The following is a 19,536-nucleotide window of genomic DNA, read 5'->3' on the forward strand; positions in this document are numbered from 1 at the left end:
TCTATTTTTCCAGAAGTTTCATCCTGAAGAGAAGGAATTATGAAACAAATTTCATTCAAATTTTCCTTGCAAATACAAATTCAAATTTAGAATAAAATTAAGTTTATAATGGCACCAACAATTATAAATAATAGTGACTATGAAAATATACAATGTATTGAATAATACTGTATTCCAGATAACATTTTAAAAGTTTCATAAACAGTCTAAATGTAATTCCATAGCCATAAGTAAAAAGTTGTATTTTTTTACCACCAAATAAAAGTAGAAACTGGGGCGCAGAAAGATTGAATGATATTCAATGTCACACAACTAGATTCAGGAACAGAAACAGTATTCATATATGACTTCGACATTCATGCAGTCTTTTTACTGTGCATCCTGGCTTCACAGAGGACATATCCTATGACAGGATGTGAAGCACGGTCCAAAATTTCTTCAGTAAATTAATGTTGTGTGCCAATACACAATAGGAAGCTTATGGTTATTTCTACCAAATAGCACATTATTCATATTTCAGTTTTTTCTATACTAACTGTGTGACTTGATAAGCTTTATGTCACTCTCCAAGCCTCAGTTGCTCATCTTAAATGGGAAGCAGGTGATACCTACCTCAAAGAGTTCTGAAAAATAATCAGAAATTTATTTACTGTTAGGTTAATATTCTGATGGATTAGATATGCTGATTATTCAAAATGCAGGTATAGATACAAAATGGATATAAAATACAGGACTAATGACCATAAATGTCAATCTGATTTGATTGTTACAAGAAGGAAGAAGAAAGAAACCTCTTTTTCTCAAGTACCCTATAATCCTTCAATGTCATTGAGATTATCTATTTTCTTTCCATATCTTCTCTTTTTATATAATTCTCAAGAAGCATATTATCTAGACTCTCACTTTATTCTCTTTTTGGGAAATGTTTTTACTCTTATGACCTCAAGTATAACCAACATGAAGATAATTTTCAGATAATTACTTGTATAAATAAGTTATGCCACAGCTGTTGAGCCCTTCTAAATGCATGATGACTATTTTCATCAGAAATACCCATAAAATTTTACATTTATTATGTCTAAGACTACACTTATTGCTTTAATCTCTACCTGTGCCCAAAATAGACTTTACCTCTAAGTTCTGTCTTTTGGATAATGGTGTCATTATCTACTACAATACCTAAACTAGTATATTTATGATCTTCCCTGGTATTTCTCCACCTCATCTTGGATATAATTCATTTACAGCTCAAAGGGTCCAAATTGTTACTCCACCCAGGTCACATCAACATATCTATTTTCTGTAGTCTATCTTCAGAAAAAAACTTTTAAATCAGAAAATTTCTTATATCAGCTCTTCCTTTCTAACACCACTTTCAGCGTAAAGACCACCTAGCCACATCCATTTATTTCTTGGCATTGCCTCTTTAGTATTTCATAAGTGAAATTTTTCCTGTAGTACAATTTTGAAGATGTTTTAATCCACTGCTTAATAATCTTCAATGTCTTCCCATTACTTTGAGAACAGGGCTCAAATTCCTTGGTATGACATTTAATAAAAGGAAATTTAGGTCTTATCTTTTCTTTCCTGTTTTATTTCTTTCCATTTTCTAACCACTTATAAGTATCCTGGCTTAAACAATGCATTATATAGTCAATGTAGTTTAGCATTTCGGGTTTAAATACTTGCTAATCCCCCCCAGATACATATACTTAAAGTCTATGTTGACTTTTCTCAATTTCTTTCATTTATTTGCAAATATCTCTGCAAAGTAAAGAATATTATAGCTGAAGTAAATTAGAGACTAGAAAAATAATAGAAAAGATTGACAAAAATAAGAGTAACTTTCCTGAAAACACAAAACGAAAATTAACAAACATTTAGCTAGATTAACTGAGGGGGGAAAAAAGAGAAAACTCAAATAAATAAAATGAAAATGAAAAAGGAGACATTACAACTGATACAACAGACATACAAAGGATCATAAGAGACTACTATGAACAATTATACACCAATAAATTGAATAATGTAGAAAAAATGGATTATTTGACTCAGTAACACACTGAGACTGAAAGATGAAACAGAAAAGAAAGCCCAGAAAAAAGCCCATATATCTACAGGCAAAAAATTTTCAGCAAAGGTGCCAAGAACACACAATCAGGAAAGACAGTGTCTTCAATAAATGGTGTTGGGAAAACTGAATATCCACACTCAGAAGAAAAAAATTAGACCCTTATCTCATACCACATACAAAAATCAACTTAAAATAGATTAAAGACTTAAATGCCTGATGCTTATCTTAGTAACACTGAGATAGGATGTTACTTTCTTTGAAGAAGGCTGTGGTTTCCAGAGTCCAGAATGAGCTATCGCCGTTAAACACCCTGATTTAGATACAGGATGTTTAACTTGCTTAATCAAGGCTATTAGTGATTAACTCAGAATGAAACATAGGTTTCCTTAGGTCAGAATTTCACATATGCTCCATTAAAGCAAATCCCTTATAAACAGAATTAATGCAGAAGTTGTGGACTAACACGTAGTAGTTCAGTGATTTATTTTCTCATTTGTTTGATTTTGTATTTGTTTTCCTATTTCTTTGTTTTCCCTGTAGCAAGATGAGGCTTCATGTTTCTAGCGTGTGACCTCTAATGCTCCTGCTTCTTAAAATTTCTTCCTTGTCCAGCATTGCAGTCATTGTGAAGGTAAATAGTAAGAAAGTTGTGTGGGATGATTTATATTTTTTTCTTTCAAAGGAGAAGGTAATTTGGTTACAAATACTATGCGGACTCACCCTGAGCCTACCCGACTTCTTTATTCTTGCTTGTGGTTCTGGGGAATTAAAAAACAGAACACAGGCATACATTTGAGGTATAATAATAACAAAACATACCACATCAAGATATGCTGCAGCATACGACCTTGTGTCAATCATAATTGTTTGTCCATCCTTGATGACAATGAGTTCCATTACCTGATGTAGGTGTCCACGCCTCCAGTATCTGGTGAAGGGTGGAGTGATTGATCCTATCACTGTTGCACCCTGTGCGGCCTCCTCATCCCACTCTGGGCAGCCATTTGACACAAAATATATGTAGCATCCATGGTTGCCTCTGGCTGTTTACAACAGAAAACAGGCTCCTTTGAATTACCACTTTATCCTAACCTCCAGAAAATGTGGATGAATCAGGAACTGCTTAGAAGTTAGGAAAGCCAAGGAGACTTACTTTTTCACTTCCTTTTAACTTCCACGCTATACTTCTCTAGTGATGGCTTGGAACAGTATTTTTTCAAGGAATTCAGGAACCAGTACACAGAATAAAATCCTATCAGGCATCTGAACGACCTATCCTTGATTCTCTGGAGAGGAATGTCAGGATAAAGCTGGATCCAGAAAAGAAACTTCTAGATTCTCTTATGCTATTTTATCTTTTCTGTTGTTGCTCTAAAATGTTTTCCCAGAAATGTCAAATCAACCTTTTAATGACACAAAGTGCTGTAATTGAATCTGAATGTCTCAAGTGTATGGACTCCAAATTAAATTGAACATATTTCATTTGTAAAATTAAAAAATATATATATATTATCTACTGTATCTGTGCCAGGCAATGTCTCCTTTGGCACTTAGCAGAAGGACTTTCTCCATCTCTACTCTGGTGTTTTTAGGTTTACCTTGCACATAAATAGCAGATTTGCATATCAACTCCAATATTTATCCACACGACTAGACAAAAAAAAGTAATAGTAGTACTATTTGATTGTCTATATTTACCTGTTTAATATATTTGCTTATTTAATATTTGAATTAACTGGTGAATTTAATCACATTCTTATAATGCATCTGCTAATTAAATAGTATCTAATGACTATCTAATCAAGACTCTTTGTTCAATAGCTTGCCAAAGATACAGAATTTTGTGCTGTCTACACTAAATACTGGTGAGGCACAACCCCATCTCTCTTAAACCAAACCAGAATTATTATTTGAAATTCACCTTTCTTCCTCTTTGCTACCTTCACATTTTGTCCATTTTTATGATGATGATAACTTGGGCACCAGTGCTCAAACAATTTATATTTATCCTGTCTCCTTACTGACCTGTGAGCTCTTTTAGTCTATGGGCCAAATCTGCCACCTATTTTATCCCATGAAAAAGGACAGTACCCAGCTTAAAAAAAGAATACTCAACAAATTGGAGTTGTATTGACTGACTCCAAGTTGTATGACCCAACTGAAGAAAAGGGAGGGACTGGGAAAGGATGGGCTACTGACTTGAAGGGAAAAGTTTGTAGCTATTTGTTTTTTCCTGATTTAAGAGACAGTAAAGTTCTTACTGTCCACTTCTCTGACCCTGGCATTACAGCACATATTAAAAAAAAGAAGAAGAATAAATATAAGGAGAGGAGTTCCTTAAATTCTAAAGGAGATTTTGAGGGCATCTAACCTGTACCTTGTCCACCAAGAACACATATCCCTTACAAGTACTATCTCTGCTGTGAATGTGGAATGAACATACTCTTCCTAATTTTCTCAGACTAAGAAATCACCAACAACATTTTCTGTAAGTCAGTGTCTTTGATCCTTATGATGACACAAACTGGCTAGAACAAGACAAGGCTTTGTCACACAATAATGTCTGGAAGGCAGAAATCTCTTACCCACAATATAGCTCCTGATGAGAAGTGATGTGAAAGGTGTTCATGCGAGGGAGAGGGCCCAGAAATGAATGTGATGGCAGGACCCTGGCTTCAGCTTATAGAGTTTGGATCAGAAGTGCTTAGTCCAGCCGAGTTCCCACAGGAAACAGGCATAATCTCATATGCTCGAGAGTCGCAGTGTGAAACTGGGCTTCAGAGACCCCAGAGACCACAGAGCCCTAAGGGAAAGATTCCTATATGTGAGGGAAAAAACTTCTGTGACTATAGCTGGGCTCCAAAAAAGAGCAGTCAGGAAAGCAAATCCCATGCCACAGCTATCCCACCATTAGGACTAGAAGTTGGCAATTCGTGTCTAAGGCAATTAAAAATAAATAAAAGATGTATATGAGTGTGATATCATAAGTGTGTTGTTATTTATTATTGTTAATTCTAAAATAGTAAATGCTTATTAGTCGAAAAAGAAAAAAGTAACAATAAAGGCACTTCTGAATAGTACATACTTCAGATACTCAGAAACACTTGCTATTAGGATTTTGTGTGTTTTTATTTCCAGGTATGTGTAAATTTTTTTTGAAAATCACAGTTTTCAGAATATTCATAGTTTAGAGGATATTTTATCACGGTTTCTTCCATTATGTCATGAATATTTCACTCTTTCACTCCTCTGCAATATGTCAAAGTCAGCAAAGCTACTTTATGGCTATAAACTTTCCTTTACGTATTTTTACAATTTAAAACATTGAGTTAATTTCCAATATGTTACAACTTTATGGTGAACATCAACACAATCATGATTAATTCCATTGGAAAATTTATAGACTTGAACAGATATTGAGTAAAAAATATGCTAATTTTAAAGCTTTTATGTTGCTAGACTTTTATCCCCCCAGAAAGATTGCACCAAAACTCTACTGTATGCTCTTGAACACAATCCAAGTATATATGCCAGCTTATTCAGTAAGGTTCTCTATGAGTAACTAGTCTCCCCCAACTATAGGTGCCAGATAATGGAAAGTAAAATAGAACAGGCCATAAGTAGATGTAAGTGGGACCAACCTTACCCATAGTCAGAATTGAGGGTCATTGTTACATTGGATTTCTTGGTGTGCTGAAATTACGATTTAACTTCCCGATAAACTACCTTTCTGAGCGTGAAGATTTTCTACTTAACATTCAGTAATTTCAGGGCCAGGTGTGGTGGCTCACACCTGTAATCCCAGCACTTTGGGAGGCTGAGGCGGGCAGATGGCTTGAGGTCAGGAATTCAGGACCAGCCTGGCCAACGTGGTGAAACCTCAGATCTACTAAAAATACAAAAATTAGCAGGGCGTGGTGGCAGGCACCTGTAATCCCAGCTACTCGGAAGGCTGAGGCAGGAGAATTGCTTGAACCTGGGAGGCAGAGGTTGCAGTGAGCCAAGATTGCACCATTGCACTCTAGCCTGGGCGACAAGCAAGGCTCCGTCTCCACACACACACAAAAAAATTCAGCAATTTTGATAAGCATTGTAGTTTCTCGGCCTCCACTTTTTAAATATGAACAAACAAGTTATCAGTAACCTAGTTTATTCAAATCATTTTCTTTAATTATTCATTCAAGAAAATAACTATCAAGAAAATTAAAACAAAGATGCAGTTATGAGCTAAAATAAAGCAGAGGACTATCTGTATTCCTCCTGGCAAGTGTGTCAATAGATGAATGGATAAAGAAAACTTCATATATATATACAATAGAATATTATTTAACCTTCAAAAGAAAGAAATTCTACCATTTATAACAACATGGATGAACCTGGAAAACTAAGTGAAATAAGCCAGAAATAGAAAGATAAATACTTCATTATCTCACTTACATGTAGAATTTTTAAAAAGCCAAATTCATAGAAACAGAGAGAAGGGTGGAAACAGATTAGAAGCATGTTAGGGGGTGAGGGAAATGAAGAGATGGTGGCCAAAAAACATAAGCTTACAGTTATCAAATGAGTACGTTATAAAGACATAATGTGCAGTATGGTGACTAGAGTTAATAATAATGCATTGTATATTGAAATTTGCATAAAAAGTACGTCATATATTCTCACAGTTGTGTGTCCAGGTTTGAGTCTTCTATCAACAATTCTTCTAGGTATTTTGGCATTTCTTGGTATTTCTTAAAAATCACATTTTGAATTTGGTTTATACAAATTATTTCATAGTGGTTGGGATAAATTATTCTTTGCTTTAGCAGTTTTCTCTTTTAATAGCAATCATAAAGTCAGACATTTGACATCCTGAGGAGATGATCTATATCATTACTTTTATGTTTTACATTGCCTTGCCTTTTTCGTGTCCTTTTTGTGAGATTTTCACAACTTTATATTTCTTTTCTTGGATATTTTTGCTATCATTCCTTCTTCTCTGTTATAAATGTTATTTTCTAATTGTCTATAACTCCTTTCCTTTTTTGATTGGTCCAAAATATTCTCAGAAGTCTCTGAAAAAATATTGATACTGGAAACATACTTCAAGAATAATGAAGATGATGATACTGAACTAATGAAGAAGAAAATATAATCCCTACTTTGCTGTAAAGTGATTAGCATTCATATTCAACACTCATAAAATTATTTATATAATTATAGTAATTCAAATACTATTTATTAGTTTTCCGTTATTGCAACCAAACTATAAACAAATCAAAAAGATTTCCAGAATTAATGCAAGGTGGTAATAATCTTGTAACAGAAAATTAAAGATATAACATTGATGTTTTATATGTGTGTGTGTGATTATATACATACACATATACACATAAAATATTTTGAGGGAAAGGGCAGGTGACAGATATAGATACAGTTATTAAATTAAATCCTCACTGTGTGTAACAGAGTAGTTGGTAATCTTATTAAAGTTTAAACATAGCTTGGAGTAAAAGAAATAACCACCAAAAAGAAGAACAACAAAAACATACACATACACAAACAAAATATATATATTTTTATATTTTTTTATTATACTTTAAGTTCTGAGGTACATGTGCACAACGTGCAGGTTTGTTACATATGTATATATGCGCCATGTTGGTGTGCTGCACCCATTAACTCATCATTTAACATTAGGTATATCTCCTAATGCTATCCCTCCCCACTCCCCCCACCCCACAACAGGCCCCGGTGTGTGATGTTCCCCTTCCTGTGTCCAAGTGTTCTCATTGTTCAATTCCCACCTATGAGTGAGAACATGCAGTGTTTGGTTTTTTGTCCTTGCGATAGTTTGCTGAGAATGATGGTTTCCAGCTTCATCCATGTCCCTACAAAGGACATGAGCTCATCCTTTTTTATGGCTGCATAGTATTCCATGGTGTATATGTGCCACATTTTCTTTATCCAGTCTATCATTGTTGAACATTTGGGTTGGTTCCAAGTCTTTGCTACACAAACAATATTTTTAAGAGGCCATCACTAAAAAGGGACTAGATGGAGGACATTTTCAAAAGGAAAGTTTAATTTTTTTATGATGATCTTGTCTTTGTTGTTTTATTATGATTTGTACAAATATGCACATATTATTTATGCTAAATTTAACATACTTCTGAAAGAAAAGAAAGTATATATACTTTGTAAACTATAGACAGTTTTCATAGGAAGCAAGAAAGAAATGGCTCACAGCTTAGGGAGGTGACAGTGTGTGCCCAAGACATATTATTTTAAATAAAAATGTTGAAGCATAGTACACAGGCAAAAAGAGCAGATATTACAAATAATAGGCTCATGAAATATCACTAAGTTGATACACCCTGCAACTACCATCCAGGTCAAGAACTAATCAACGGCGGTACCTCAGAAGCATCCCCTCATTACCTAGTTTCTCATTCTCAAAGTTAAACATTATCTCAGTTAGTTTGGCCTACTTCTGAACTGTACATCAATGACAATATATAATATGTGTTTTTATCTCTTTCACCTAATACTATATTTGAATAGACCACAACTATTTATTTATGTTGTCTAATGTTGATGGACATTGGTGTGATTGCCAGCTTCTGGGTATTACAGGCATGCTTCAATTTACAACTTTAGAAGTTTTCTGGTTAACATATGTATGGGTTGCTACTGGATATACAGCTGGCAAACTTGGGATAGAAGCAGAATAAACTCTAAGTGATCTTGGCAGGAAAATGATGAGCTAAGTAAGTTAGGACAGACAAAAATGAACATGGCTCATGTTTTGCCAGAGATTTAAATTTTTTAAAAAGTTTCACTCCAGTGTTAGTGATCCAACCACTGTGCTGCAAATTTGTGTAGACTGTCATTTAGGAGAGAAGATGATGTCTGTGAAGATTAAATGCAGTGAACTTCGAAGTCCTCTATAGTAAAAAGGCTTTAAAGAACATGGAATAACATAAGAGAGGGTATTTACCTATTTGATCATAATGGTACCCTTTCCAAAGATGTAGAGTAATCTGAGTATCATAAAAATATTCCTGTGGCCAGATTTCTGGTGTCATTTAAAGAGCTCCCTATTGACTTGGTGATCTCAACCTGGCTAAGAAAATTCTAACATCTCAGAAGACTTTAAAAGTTATGAGAATTGTCCTTTCCCTTAAGAAAGAACCTAATGACACTTTCTCGTACCTGTCTGGTTTTCACCCCATACACAATAGGGTTCATTGTGGGAGGCATTAGTAGGTAGAGATTAGCCATAATAATATGTATGTGTGGAGGAATGGTGTGTCCCCCAAAACGGTGTGTAAAGAAGGTAAAGAAGGCTGGAACATAGGTGATGACTATGGCACAGATGTGGGCAGTGCAGGTGCTGAAGGCCTTCTGTCGAGCATCTGCTGACGACAGACTCACAACTGCTCGAAGAATCATAGTGTAGGAGATTGTAATGCACAGGATATCAAAGCCCCCAATCAGCAGGGCAACTATCAAACCATAGATGGCGTTAACCCTGACATTACCACAAGATATCTTGGCCACAGACATGTGGTCACAGTAGGTGTGGGGTATGACGTTGCCCTTGCAGTATGGAAGGCGCTTGGTGAGGAAAGTGGAAGGGATAACAAGCATCACACCCCTAAGAAAAGTGAGGAACCCAGCTTTAGCAATGACTGAATTAGTGAGGATGGTGGCATAACGCAGAGGGAAGCAGATGGCCACATAGTGGTCCAGGGCCATGAGCATGAGCACCCCAGACTCCATCCCTGTGAAGGTGTGCACAAAGAACATCTGGGCGAGGCAGGCTTTAAAATCAATCTCCTTGAGATTAAACCACAATATGAAGAGAGTGTTGGGAAGGGTGCTGGTGCACATGAGCACATCTGTGAAGGAAAGAAGGGCTAGGAAGACATACATAGGTCTGTGTAAGGCCTCATCACAGTAGATGAGGTACATAAGGCCGAAGTTCCCTGTAATAGCAATGCTGTACATGGTACACAGTGGGAAGGAGATCCACAAATGCACATCTTCCAAACCAGGGATGCCATTTAGGATGAATGAAGCTGGAGTTAGGCTGGTGCCATTTAGAAATGACATAATGACTGTTGGAAGTTCATTGTATAGCAGTTATAGCATTGCCTCTGTGAGCAGGAAAAAAAAAAAGAGTAATTTCAGGGAGTGACTGACCATCAGTCTTCTTTCCCATAATGGCTATTTTGTTTTTCTTGTAGATCAATGACTATATTTGTTCTATTATGTTTAATATGTGATATATACACTGTCTGGGTGTGTGCCTTAAGCATTAGGTGTTGACAGGAAAAACTGAGTCTAGTCAGTACATTTGGACCTGAATATCTGGGGTCTTTTGTTATCATGTAGTCCATTCTCCAGGCCAATGTTGGCCATGAACTGAACAACTCTGTGGTCAAGAATTGATTAAATATTTGCTCTATTCTAGGTGCTCACCATCTTAGAGATCTCCGTTGTATTCTGAAATGTTAACAGCCTTCATTAGTTCCTGTGGGCTTACCTTTCAAATTAAATCTGTCCTAATGGACATACTGACAATATTTTCAATCTAGTTTTAGCCCAAACTCCACCCTTTTGGTTTGCAGAAAACCTAAATACAGAAAAATATGAATCATCCCCTTGTAGCTGTAGTTTTCTTGAAGCGAAATCATAGAATGATCTTAGAGGCAAATAAAGAATAATAATAATAATCCACTTTCTAATATCATCAAAAGACCACTTGTTTTATAAGTACCATGATATATAGAGGATGAAGGATCATTAAAAATGCAAGAACTTATGAGAATCCAATGTTTTCCTAAGATTACAGTCTAGTCTAATTGACTCTAGAGTCAATTCAGTGAAAATAAAGATGCTTATCATCTTAAACAAAATAAATTGACATTCCCTTTAGAACATAGTGCTTTATATTCTACCCATATCAAAACTTCAGCCATAGAATCAAATATTTTTGAGGCTTAAAATAAAGAATATTTTTATCAAATATTTTTGAGGCTATGTAATCTCCAAAACTAAGTTTCTTTTGTATACAGAAGATGTTCAATACATTTTTCAAGGCCCACAGAAGAACAGACAGTGGTAGAACAAGGACCAACAAAACGCTTCTGAATAGTAAGGGAGAGAATATTTGGTGTGATAGTGTGCTGTGAGAAAATAAGAACAAACTCAAAGTTATGACCACAGAATAGATGAAAATAGGCTTCACGGGTCTGAAGAAGTGGGCTATATCAGCCGGAATGTGTTGATTAAAATTTTTTAAAAGGAGCAAGTTGTGTGATGGGGGCATATTCCCATATAGAAGGATATTGGAGGAAAACTAAGTAGGCTTTCTAATTCAAAAATATCAATATTGATATTTATAGTTCCTCCTTGACATATTGGAGGTGACCCACCTGTCACTTCAGGGATGTCACTATTGAAAATTTAAGGTTGTATAAAACTGGCTATCCTATTTTCATATGTGTCTTTTATAAAATTTTTATGTCCTTATTTTATGAAATATTAGGGCTGAATAAATGAACTCTTGTCACCTTTCTAATTGAGATATAATTCAAATAACATTACTATCATGTGAAATAGAGGCAACTCACTGAAAAGAAGACAAAACACCGAAAAGTATGGAATGAGGCTGTCATCTCTCTTTTTTTCAGATCACAGAATAAATTATTTTCTCTCAGAAATGCTGCTTTTAGCTTTCACAGCCAGAGAGAATAAATAGAATACTTCCTGCAAAGATTATGTTTCAGTAATTGAAATGTGAATATGTTATCCAAAGTGAAAATGGAACATACAAGCCAGTTTGTCTGCTGCACCATTTTAAAAGCTAGGAGAATAACTCTTCTGACAACTCTCTTACTCATCCTCATTTCTCAGCTACTGTAATCTGCACCCATCCCTTTAATAAGAATAAAGCAATCTCAGTTCAGAAATCTGCTCACCCTAATGATCAGTGATGTTGAGCTTTTTCTCATATGATTGTTGGCCACATCTGTGTTTTCTTCTGAGATGTGTCTGTTCATATCCTTTTCCTACTTTTTAATAGGTTGTTTTTTTCTTCTAAATTTAAGTTCCTTAAAGATCTGGATATTAGACCTTTGTCAGATACATAGTTTGCAAAAATGTTCTCCTATCCTGTAGGCTGTCTGTTTACTCTGTTGATAGTTTCTTTTGCTGTGCATAACTCCCATAGGAGGGAGAGAATCAGGAAAAATATCTAATGGATACTAGGCTTAATACCTGGGTGATGAAATAATCTGCACAATAAACCTCCATGACACATATTAACTTATGTAACAAACTTCCAAATCCTGCACATGTAACCCTGAACTTAAAATAAAAGCTTAAACAAAAGTAAATCTGTTTACCCTGAAAACTACCGGAGTTCCTCAAGAAACTGAAGACCTATCCATGGATCAAGTCATATTTATGTCTATGTGATCCTCTTGGTCCTGAAGGAGAAATATAATACCTACATTAAGACCTTGGGAGGCAAGTGGAGGAGGGAACATTTCTATTATCTGTCCATATGTGTGTGTGCGTGCATGCATGCATGTGGGTATGTTGTGGATGTTTTATATTCTGAAGTTGAGTAATGGAAAACACTTGGTTGTTATTGTCTCTACTGCAGTCTCAGAAGAGAAGTGATTTCCCCGGTGAATGCATTTGTGTATGTGTGTATGTCTAGAATATGAACAAAAGAGAATTAAGAATCAGGTATATCTGGGTCCTAAGGATACTGGCTAAGCCAGGGGGAGCAGTCTTCAGAACTATTTTGACGTCATTATAGTCTGGGACTCCTGGGGACATAATTTTTTACAGGTACAGCAGAGATACATATGTCTGAAACCACTTGGAGTATCATAATTAAATCCTTTTGAGAGGCACAACTGCCTCTTTTTTCAAAACTTAGCACAATGTCATGCACAAAATTAGTACTGAAAAAGATGTTTTTAAAGAAAACTTAAATAATGCCGGTATGCAAACAATTGAGTTGTATATGTGACCTTTTATTTCATGTCTCCAATATATTTGCTTTTTATAACATTTTTATGAACATGATTTGGAATTATCTAGACATATTTTTCACTCTGTGAAAAATGAGTAATTTGCTTCTTTCTTTCCTATTTGTATGATTTTTTTCTTGCCTTATTGCACTGGTTAAGATCTTCCTTTTATGCAATGTTTACCAAGAGTAGCAATAATGAATGTCTTTGCTTCATTACTAACGACTGGGTATAATGATGCCTACTGAGGGTAATGAAACTTAGTTCCAAATGATTATATAAAGACCTAGACTAATGGTACAGTGCAGAAGCATAGCTATGCCATAATAAAAAATAATATATTTCACTTAACAATGCCCTCTAGGTTCATCTATGTTGTTGCTTGTGACAGAATTTTCTGAATTTTTTAAGGCCAAATAGTATCCATTGTGTATATATTCCATATTTTTAAACCCATTCATTCATTGATGGACACATTTTGACTATTGCAAATAATACTGCAATGAACACGAGGTTGCAGACATCTCATTAACATATTGATTTCAATTTCTTTGAGCATATACCCAGTGAGACTGCTGGATCATATGGTAATTCCGTGTTTGATTTTTTGAGGAACCTCTATACTGTTTTCTAAAAGAACTATACTAATTTAAATTCCCAACAAGAGTGTATAATGGTTCACTTTTCTCAACATTTTCATCAATAGGTCTTATCTTTCATCCTTTTGATAATAGCCAATGTAACAGGTGTGAGATAATGTCTTATTATGGTTTTAATTTGCATTTCTCTAAAGATTAGTGATGTTGAGCATTTCCTCACATACTTTTTGGCCACTTGTATGTCTTCTTTTGAGACATTTTTATTCAAGTCCTTTCTCTACTTTTTATAGGGGTTTTTTTTTTGGCAATTGAGTAGTTTGAATTCCTTGTTTATTTTGGATATTAGTCCTTATCCAGCATATGATTTGCAAAATTTTTTTTCAATCTGAGAAGTTATCTCTTTATTGGTATTTTTGGCTATACAGAAGCATTTTAATATAATCCAATCTCAATTGTTTATTTTTGCTTTTGTTGCCTGGTGCTTTTGGGGTCATAGTCATTAAATCTTTGCCCAAACCAATGTCATGGAGCTTTTCTCCTATGTTTTCTTTTATTAATTTAATGTTTCAAGTTTTATATTTGAATCTTTATTTTGAGTTGATTCTTGTATAAGAGACAAGCTAAGGGTTCATTTATATTTTCTGTATGTGGATATCAATTTTTCCCAATACTGCTTATTGAAGACAGGTCCTTTTCTTTTTAAATGTGTGGGTTTGCTTCTGGGATCTCTATCCTATTCCATTGGTCAATGTATCTGTTTTTATGCCAGTACCATGCTGTTCTGATTACTATAGCTTTGCAATATATTTTGAAATTCTGTAGGGTGGTGTCTCCAGCTTTATTCTTTTTGGTCAATATTGCTTTGACTAATTAAGGTCTTTTATAGTTCCATAGAAATTTTAAGATTTTTTTCCATTTCTGTGAAGAATGACATTGGAATTTTTATAGAGATTGCATTGAATCTGCAGATTGCTTTGGGCTTTATAGACATTTTAAGAATATTAATTCTTCCAGTCCATGAACACGAGATATCATTCCATTTATTTATGTCATCTTCAATTTCTCTTTTTTAACTTTTATTTTAGATTTGGTGGTACTTATATTTCTAATTTTATACTGTTACTATATTTTATTGATTGTCATAGCATTATAATACATTTTTAAATTAGTGTAAGCACTGTCAATTAGGTCCTTCTTTAAAAAGATTCTTTGGATATCCTTTGTCCTTTGCATTTCCATAGATAATTTAGAATTAATTGTGTAATTTCTACAAAAAGCTGTCTTGGATTTTTGTGAAGACAATATTGAACCTATAGATCAATTTGAGATTCCACAAACTGCACTCATAGAATGGCAAACTTAATTTATAAATGTTGCATGTATTCTCATTGCTACACTGGCCAGCCACTCTCCTGTCTCTCTCCCTCTTCTTGGGCCCCCCTATTCCTTCAGGCACAACAATATTGAAATTAGGCCAATAAATGACCCTGCAATGGTCACTAAGTGTATAGTGAAAGGAAGAGTCACATATCTCTCACTTTAAATTTAAAAAAAACTATAAATGATTAAACTTAGTAAGAAAGGCATGACAAAAGCTGAGATAGACCAAAAGCCAGTCCTCTTATGCCAAACAGTTATCCAAGTTGTGAATGCAAAAGAAAAGTTATTGAAGGAAATTAAAGGGATACTGCAATGAACACATAAATGACAAGAAAGCAAAACAGCCTAATGGCTGATATGAAGAAAGTTTAAGTGGTCTAGACCAAACCAGCCACGATATTCCCTTAAGCCAAAACCTAATCTAGAGCAAGGCATCAACTATTTTAATTCTTTTAAGCCTGATAAATGTAAGGATGTTGCAGAAGAAAAGTTTAAGTTAGCAGAAGTTGGCTCATGAGGGAAAGAAGCCATTTCCATAACACGCAAGTGCAAGTGTTGATGTAGAACGTGCAGCAAGTTATCCAGAAGATCCCACGATCATTGATAAAAATGGATGCACTAAACAACAGATTTTCAATGTAGATGAAACAGCCTTCTCTCTCTCTCTCTCTCTCTCTCTCTCTCTCTATATATATATATATATATATATATTTATTTATTTATTTATTTTGAGACAGAGTTTCACTATTGTCACCCAGGCTGGAGGGCAGTGGCCCGATCTTGGCTCACTGCAACCTCTGCCTCCCCGGTTCAAGTGATTCTCCTGCCTCAGCCTCCCAAGTAGCTAGGATTACAGGCTCCCTTGCCACGTCTGGCTAACTTTTTGTGTTTTTTAATAGAGACAGGGTTTCACCATGTTGGCTAGACTGGTCTCAAACTCCTGACCGCAAGTGATCCACTCACCTTGGCCTCCCAAAATGCTGGGATTACAGGCATGAGCCACCGTGTCTGGTTGAAACAGCCTTCTTTTGGAAGAGCATGTCATCATAGAGAGGATAAGTCAATGTCTATCTTCAAAACTTCAAAGAACAGGCCGGGCGCGGTGGCTCACGCCTGTAATCCCAGCACTTTGGGAGGCCGAGGCGGGCGGATCACGAGGTCAGGAGATCGAGACCATCCTAGCTAACACGGTGAAACCCCGTCTCTACTAAAAATAGAAAAAATTAGCCGGGCGTGGTGGCGGGCGCCTGTAGTCCCAGCTACTCGGGAGGCTGAGGCAGGAGAATGGCGTGAACCCAGGAGGCGGAGCTTGCAGTGAGCTGAGATCGGGCCACTGCACTCCAGCCTGGGCGAAAGAGCAAGACTCCGTCTCAAAAAAAAAAAAAAAAAAAAAAAAAAAAAAAAAAAAAAACTTCAAAGAACAGGCTGACTGTCTTGTTAGGGGCTAATGCAGCTGGTGACTTTAAGTTGAAACCAATGCTCATTTACCAATCCCCAAATCCTAGGGCCCTTAATAATTATTCTAACTCTATGTTGTCTTTGCTCTCTATATAGAACATCAAAGCCTGGATGACAGTACATATGTTTAGAGCATGGTTTATTGAATATTTTAAGCCCACTGTTGAAACCTACTGCTCAAGAAAAATGGATTCCTTTCAAAATATTCCTGCCCATTGACAATGTGCCTGGCAACTCAAGAGCTGTAATGGAAATGTACAGGGAGATTAATTTATTTTCAAGGCTGCTCATACAACATCCATTCTGCAGCACATGGAACAAGAAGCAATTGTGACTTTCAAGTCTTATTTATTTAAGAAATACATTTTGTAAGACTATAGCTGCCATAGATGGTAACTGTTCTGATGTGCATGTGTAAAGTCAATTGAAAACCTTCTAGAAAGGATTCACCATATTAGATACCATTAAGAACATTTATAATTCATGGGATGAGGTCAAAATATCAACATTAATAGGGGTTAGAAATAAGTTAGTTCTAACCCTTATAAATGGCTTCGATGGAGTCAAGACTTTACTGGAGGAAATCACTAAAGATGTGATGTAAATAGCAAAAGAAATAGAATTGAAAACGAAACCTGATAATGTGACTGAATTGCTGCAATCTCATGATAAAACATGAATAATGTGGAGTTGATTTTTGTGGATGAGCAAAGAAAATGGTTCCTTGAGATGGAATCTACTCTTGGTGAAGATGTTGTGAACATTGTTGAAATGACAACAAAGGATTTTGAATATTACCTGGATTTAGTTGAGAAAGCAGTAGTATGGTTTGAGAGGATTAACTCTGAAAGCTGCTTCACCGTGGGTAAAATGCTATCAAACAGCATCACATACCACAGGCAAATCTTTCATGAAAGTAAAAGTCAATCAATGGGGCAACATTTATTGTCCTATTTTAAGAAATTGCCACAATCACTCCAACCTTCAGCAACCACCACCCTAAGTAGTCAACAGCAATCAAAGACTCTCCACCAGCGAAAAGATTATGGCTCACGGAAGTCTCAGATAATCACTAGCATTTTTTAGCAATAGCATATTTTTAAAAAGGTCTATATATTTTTTAGGCATAATGCTATTGTATACTTAATAGACCATAGTATAGTGTAAACATACATTTTATGTGCACCGAGAAACCCAAAATTCATGTGACTCACGTTATTGCAGTGGTCTGAAACTAAATCTGTGCTATGTCTAAGGTATGCCTGTATTATAACCAGATAAATAGACTTCATTTTAATTTCTCACACCTATTCATAAGTATATTATTATATACGCATAGCATTTATAAGCAGATATACCTGCTTAATACAGTTTTAATTCAGAAAACAAACAAAAAGCAAAAAAAAAAAAAAAAACCGAAGTAAGGATATTTTTCAAAGATTTTCTGACTTGAGGAACTTTGTAGCAGAGTCTAGGACTTGAAGCATTACCTAGCATCTGATAGCTTACTATTTATTTAAGTATTATTTTAAAAATGCTATTAATATTGTAACTCAGCAAGTTTTAAAAGGAAAGCTGACATCTATGTTTTTCATTTATTAGCTATCTGCTCTGGAATAAAGCTACACACCACCATATTGTTAATAATTGAAGACTCACTCTGGGCTGAAGCTCTATGGCATAGAGCTTATTTTATGTGTTTTGGTAAGCGAGCTGGCTCACTGAAAAAGAAAAAAGGATCTACATTTGTGGGGATTCTGTCCATCGTAGCTGCTTGTGCTAGAAGAAAGATGTACCATTACATCATATTACTGTTTACCGTTTTCACCTCTCCATAGACTGCATTCATTCTACAAACCCAAGGTATTAAATTGTGGTCACGATGTTCTTTGATTCCCTTCCAGACATCTGTCTACTTTGAGGAGAATTTCAATCCCAGCCTTTGATGTTTCCTTAAACTTGATCAAGATGTACTAACGGGGATTGCAACAGAAAAGAATGCTATATTTCTACTGAAGTAAAGGGGAACAGTGATGGAGAGACAGTGCATTTAACAGTGTTAACCTTTCAAATAAAGACATAACTCAGCCTTATTGCAGAATATATATTTTAATGGGCCCCTAGCATAAAAGATTCTGAAATTGTTTACTCAATATTTTTGAGAAAGCTTTAAAATACCCACATGGCACATGAATAAATATATAAAATGTTATGAAACTGGAATGGAACTGCCCTAGGGAGTCAGGTAAAATTCCGGGTTTGTGATTCAATAGATGCTAGACACTTCACATGTCCCATCAATAATAAAATTTGAGATTTTTTTCTGTCAGGCATAGACATATTCTAAATATAGATCTATTTTCAACAAAGGTAAATTCACCTCCTTTTCAGAGACCTATGGGACATCTATCTGTAAAGCCCCAAAGAATTTTTTTACCTTGGCTTGGAAAATCCCCAGAGAAGATATTAAGTTTGTTACATAGGGTTCCTCATCAATATTGTGCAATTGTTTCTGAGTAATATCAATCATGAATGGGAACTTAAAAACATCTGGCACCAGGATGAGTTTGGATGAAAATGGTTCAGATAAAAAGAAAACAAATATATAAAATGCACAAAATTGCTACTATATAGGAGGGATTTAAGTCAGAGAGCAGTTGAATAAGGAAGTTCTGAATTACTTCACTCTTTAGAATTTTGAAACCAAGGAATTTGCAAATTGCCTTGAGGAGGGAGAAGAGGGAGAAAATTAAATGCAGTTTAGGTGCTGAAGGAAGGGGATTCCATGAGGCTGATGTGACAAGGACCAAAGAGATACAGGCAAGCATATTTCTATACAATAATAGAAAAACTTCTCTGCCCTCCATAGATGGAAGAGTATTCCTCAGGAAGCAGTAACATCTCTACCATTGAAAATGAATTAGTGTAAGAGTTAGGATGGAGGGTGGGAAGATGGAAAAGATCAGAAAAAATAACTAATGGGTACTAG

General features: G+C 35.4%; 1 protein-coding gene across 1 annotated transcript; it reads right to left on the bottom strand.

Annotated features, from left to right (window-relative positions):
* Positions 1–7,832: 7,832 nt before the first annotated feature.
* Positions 7,833–12,626, bottom strand: OR52N1 (olfactory receptor family 52 subfamily N member 1). Its single transcript, XM_054661966.2, has 2 exons — positions 12,472–12,626; positions 7,833–10,218 (listed from the first exon to the last, which is right to left on the bottom strand). The coding sequence occupies exon 2, from the start codon at positions 10,172–10,174 to the stop codon at positions 9,212–9,214; it is 963 nt and encodes a 320-aa protein (XP_054517941.1). The 5' UTR covers positions 10,175–10,218; positions 12,472–12,626; the 3' UTR covers positions 7,833–9,211.
* Positions 12,627–19,536: the final 6,910 nt, after the last annotated feature.

The sequence above is a fragment of the Pan troglodytes genome, chromosome 9 (genome assembly GCF_028858775.2).
Source record: "Pan troglodytes isolate AG18354 chromosome 9, NHGRI_mPanTro3-v2.0_pri, whole genome shotgun sequence".
Classification (NCBI taxonomy): domain Eukaryota; kingdom Metazoa; phylum Chordata; class Mammalia; order Primates; family Hominidae; genus Pan; species Pan troglodytes.

Bases quoted from the DNA above. Each gene is read 5' to 3' on its own strand.
- OR52N1 (XM_054661966.2), bottom strand. From the start codon at position 10,174: ATGTCATTTCTAAATGGCACCAGCCTAACTCCAGCTTCATTCATCCTA.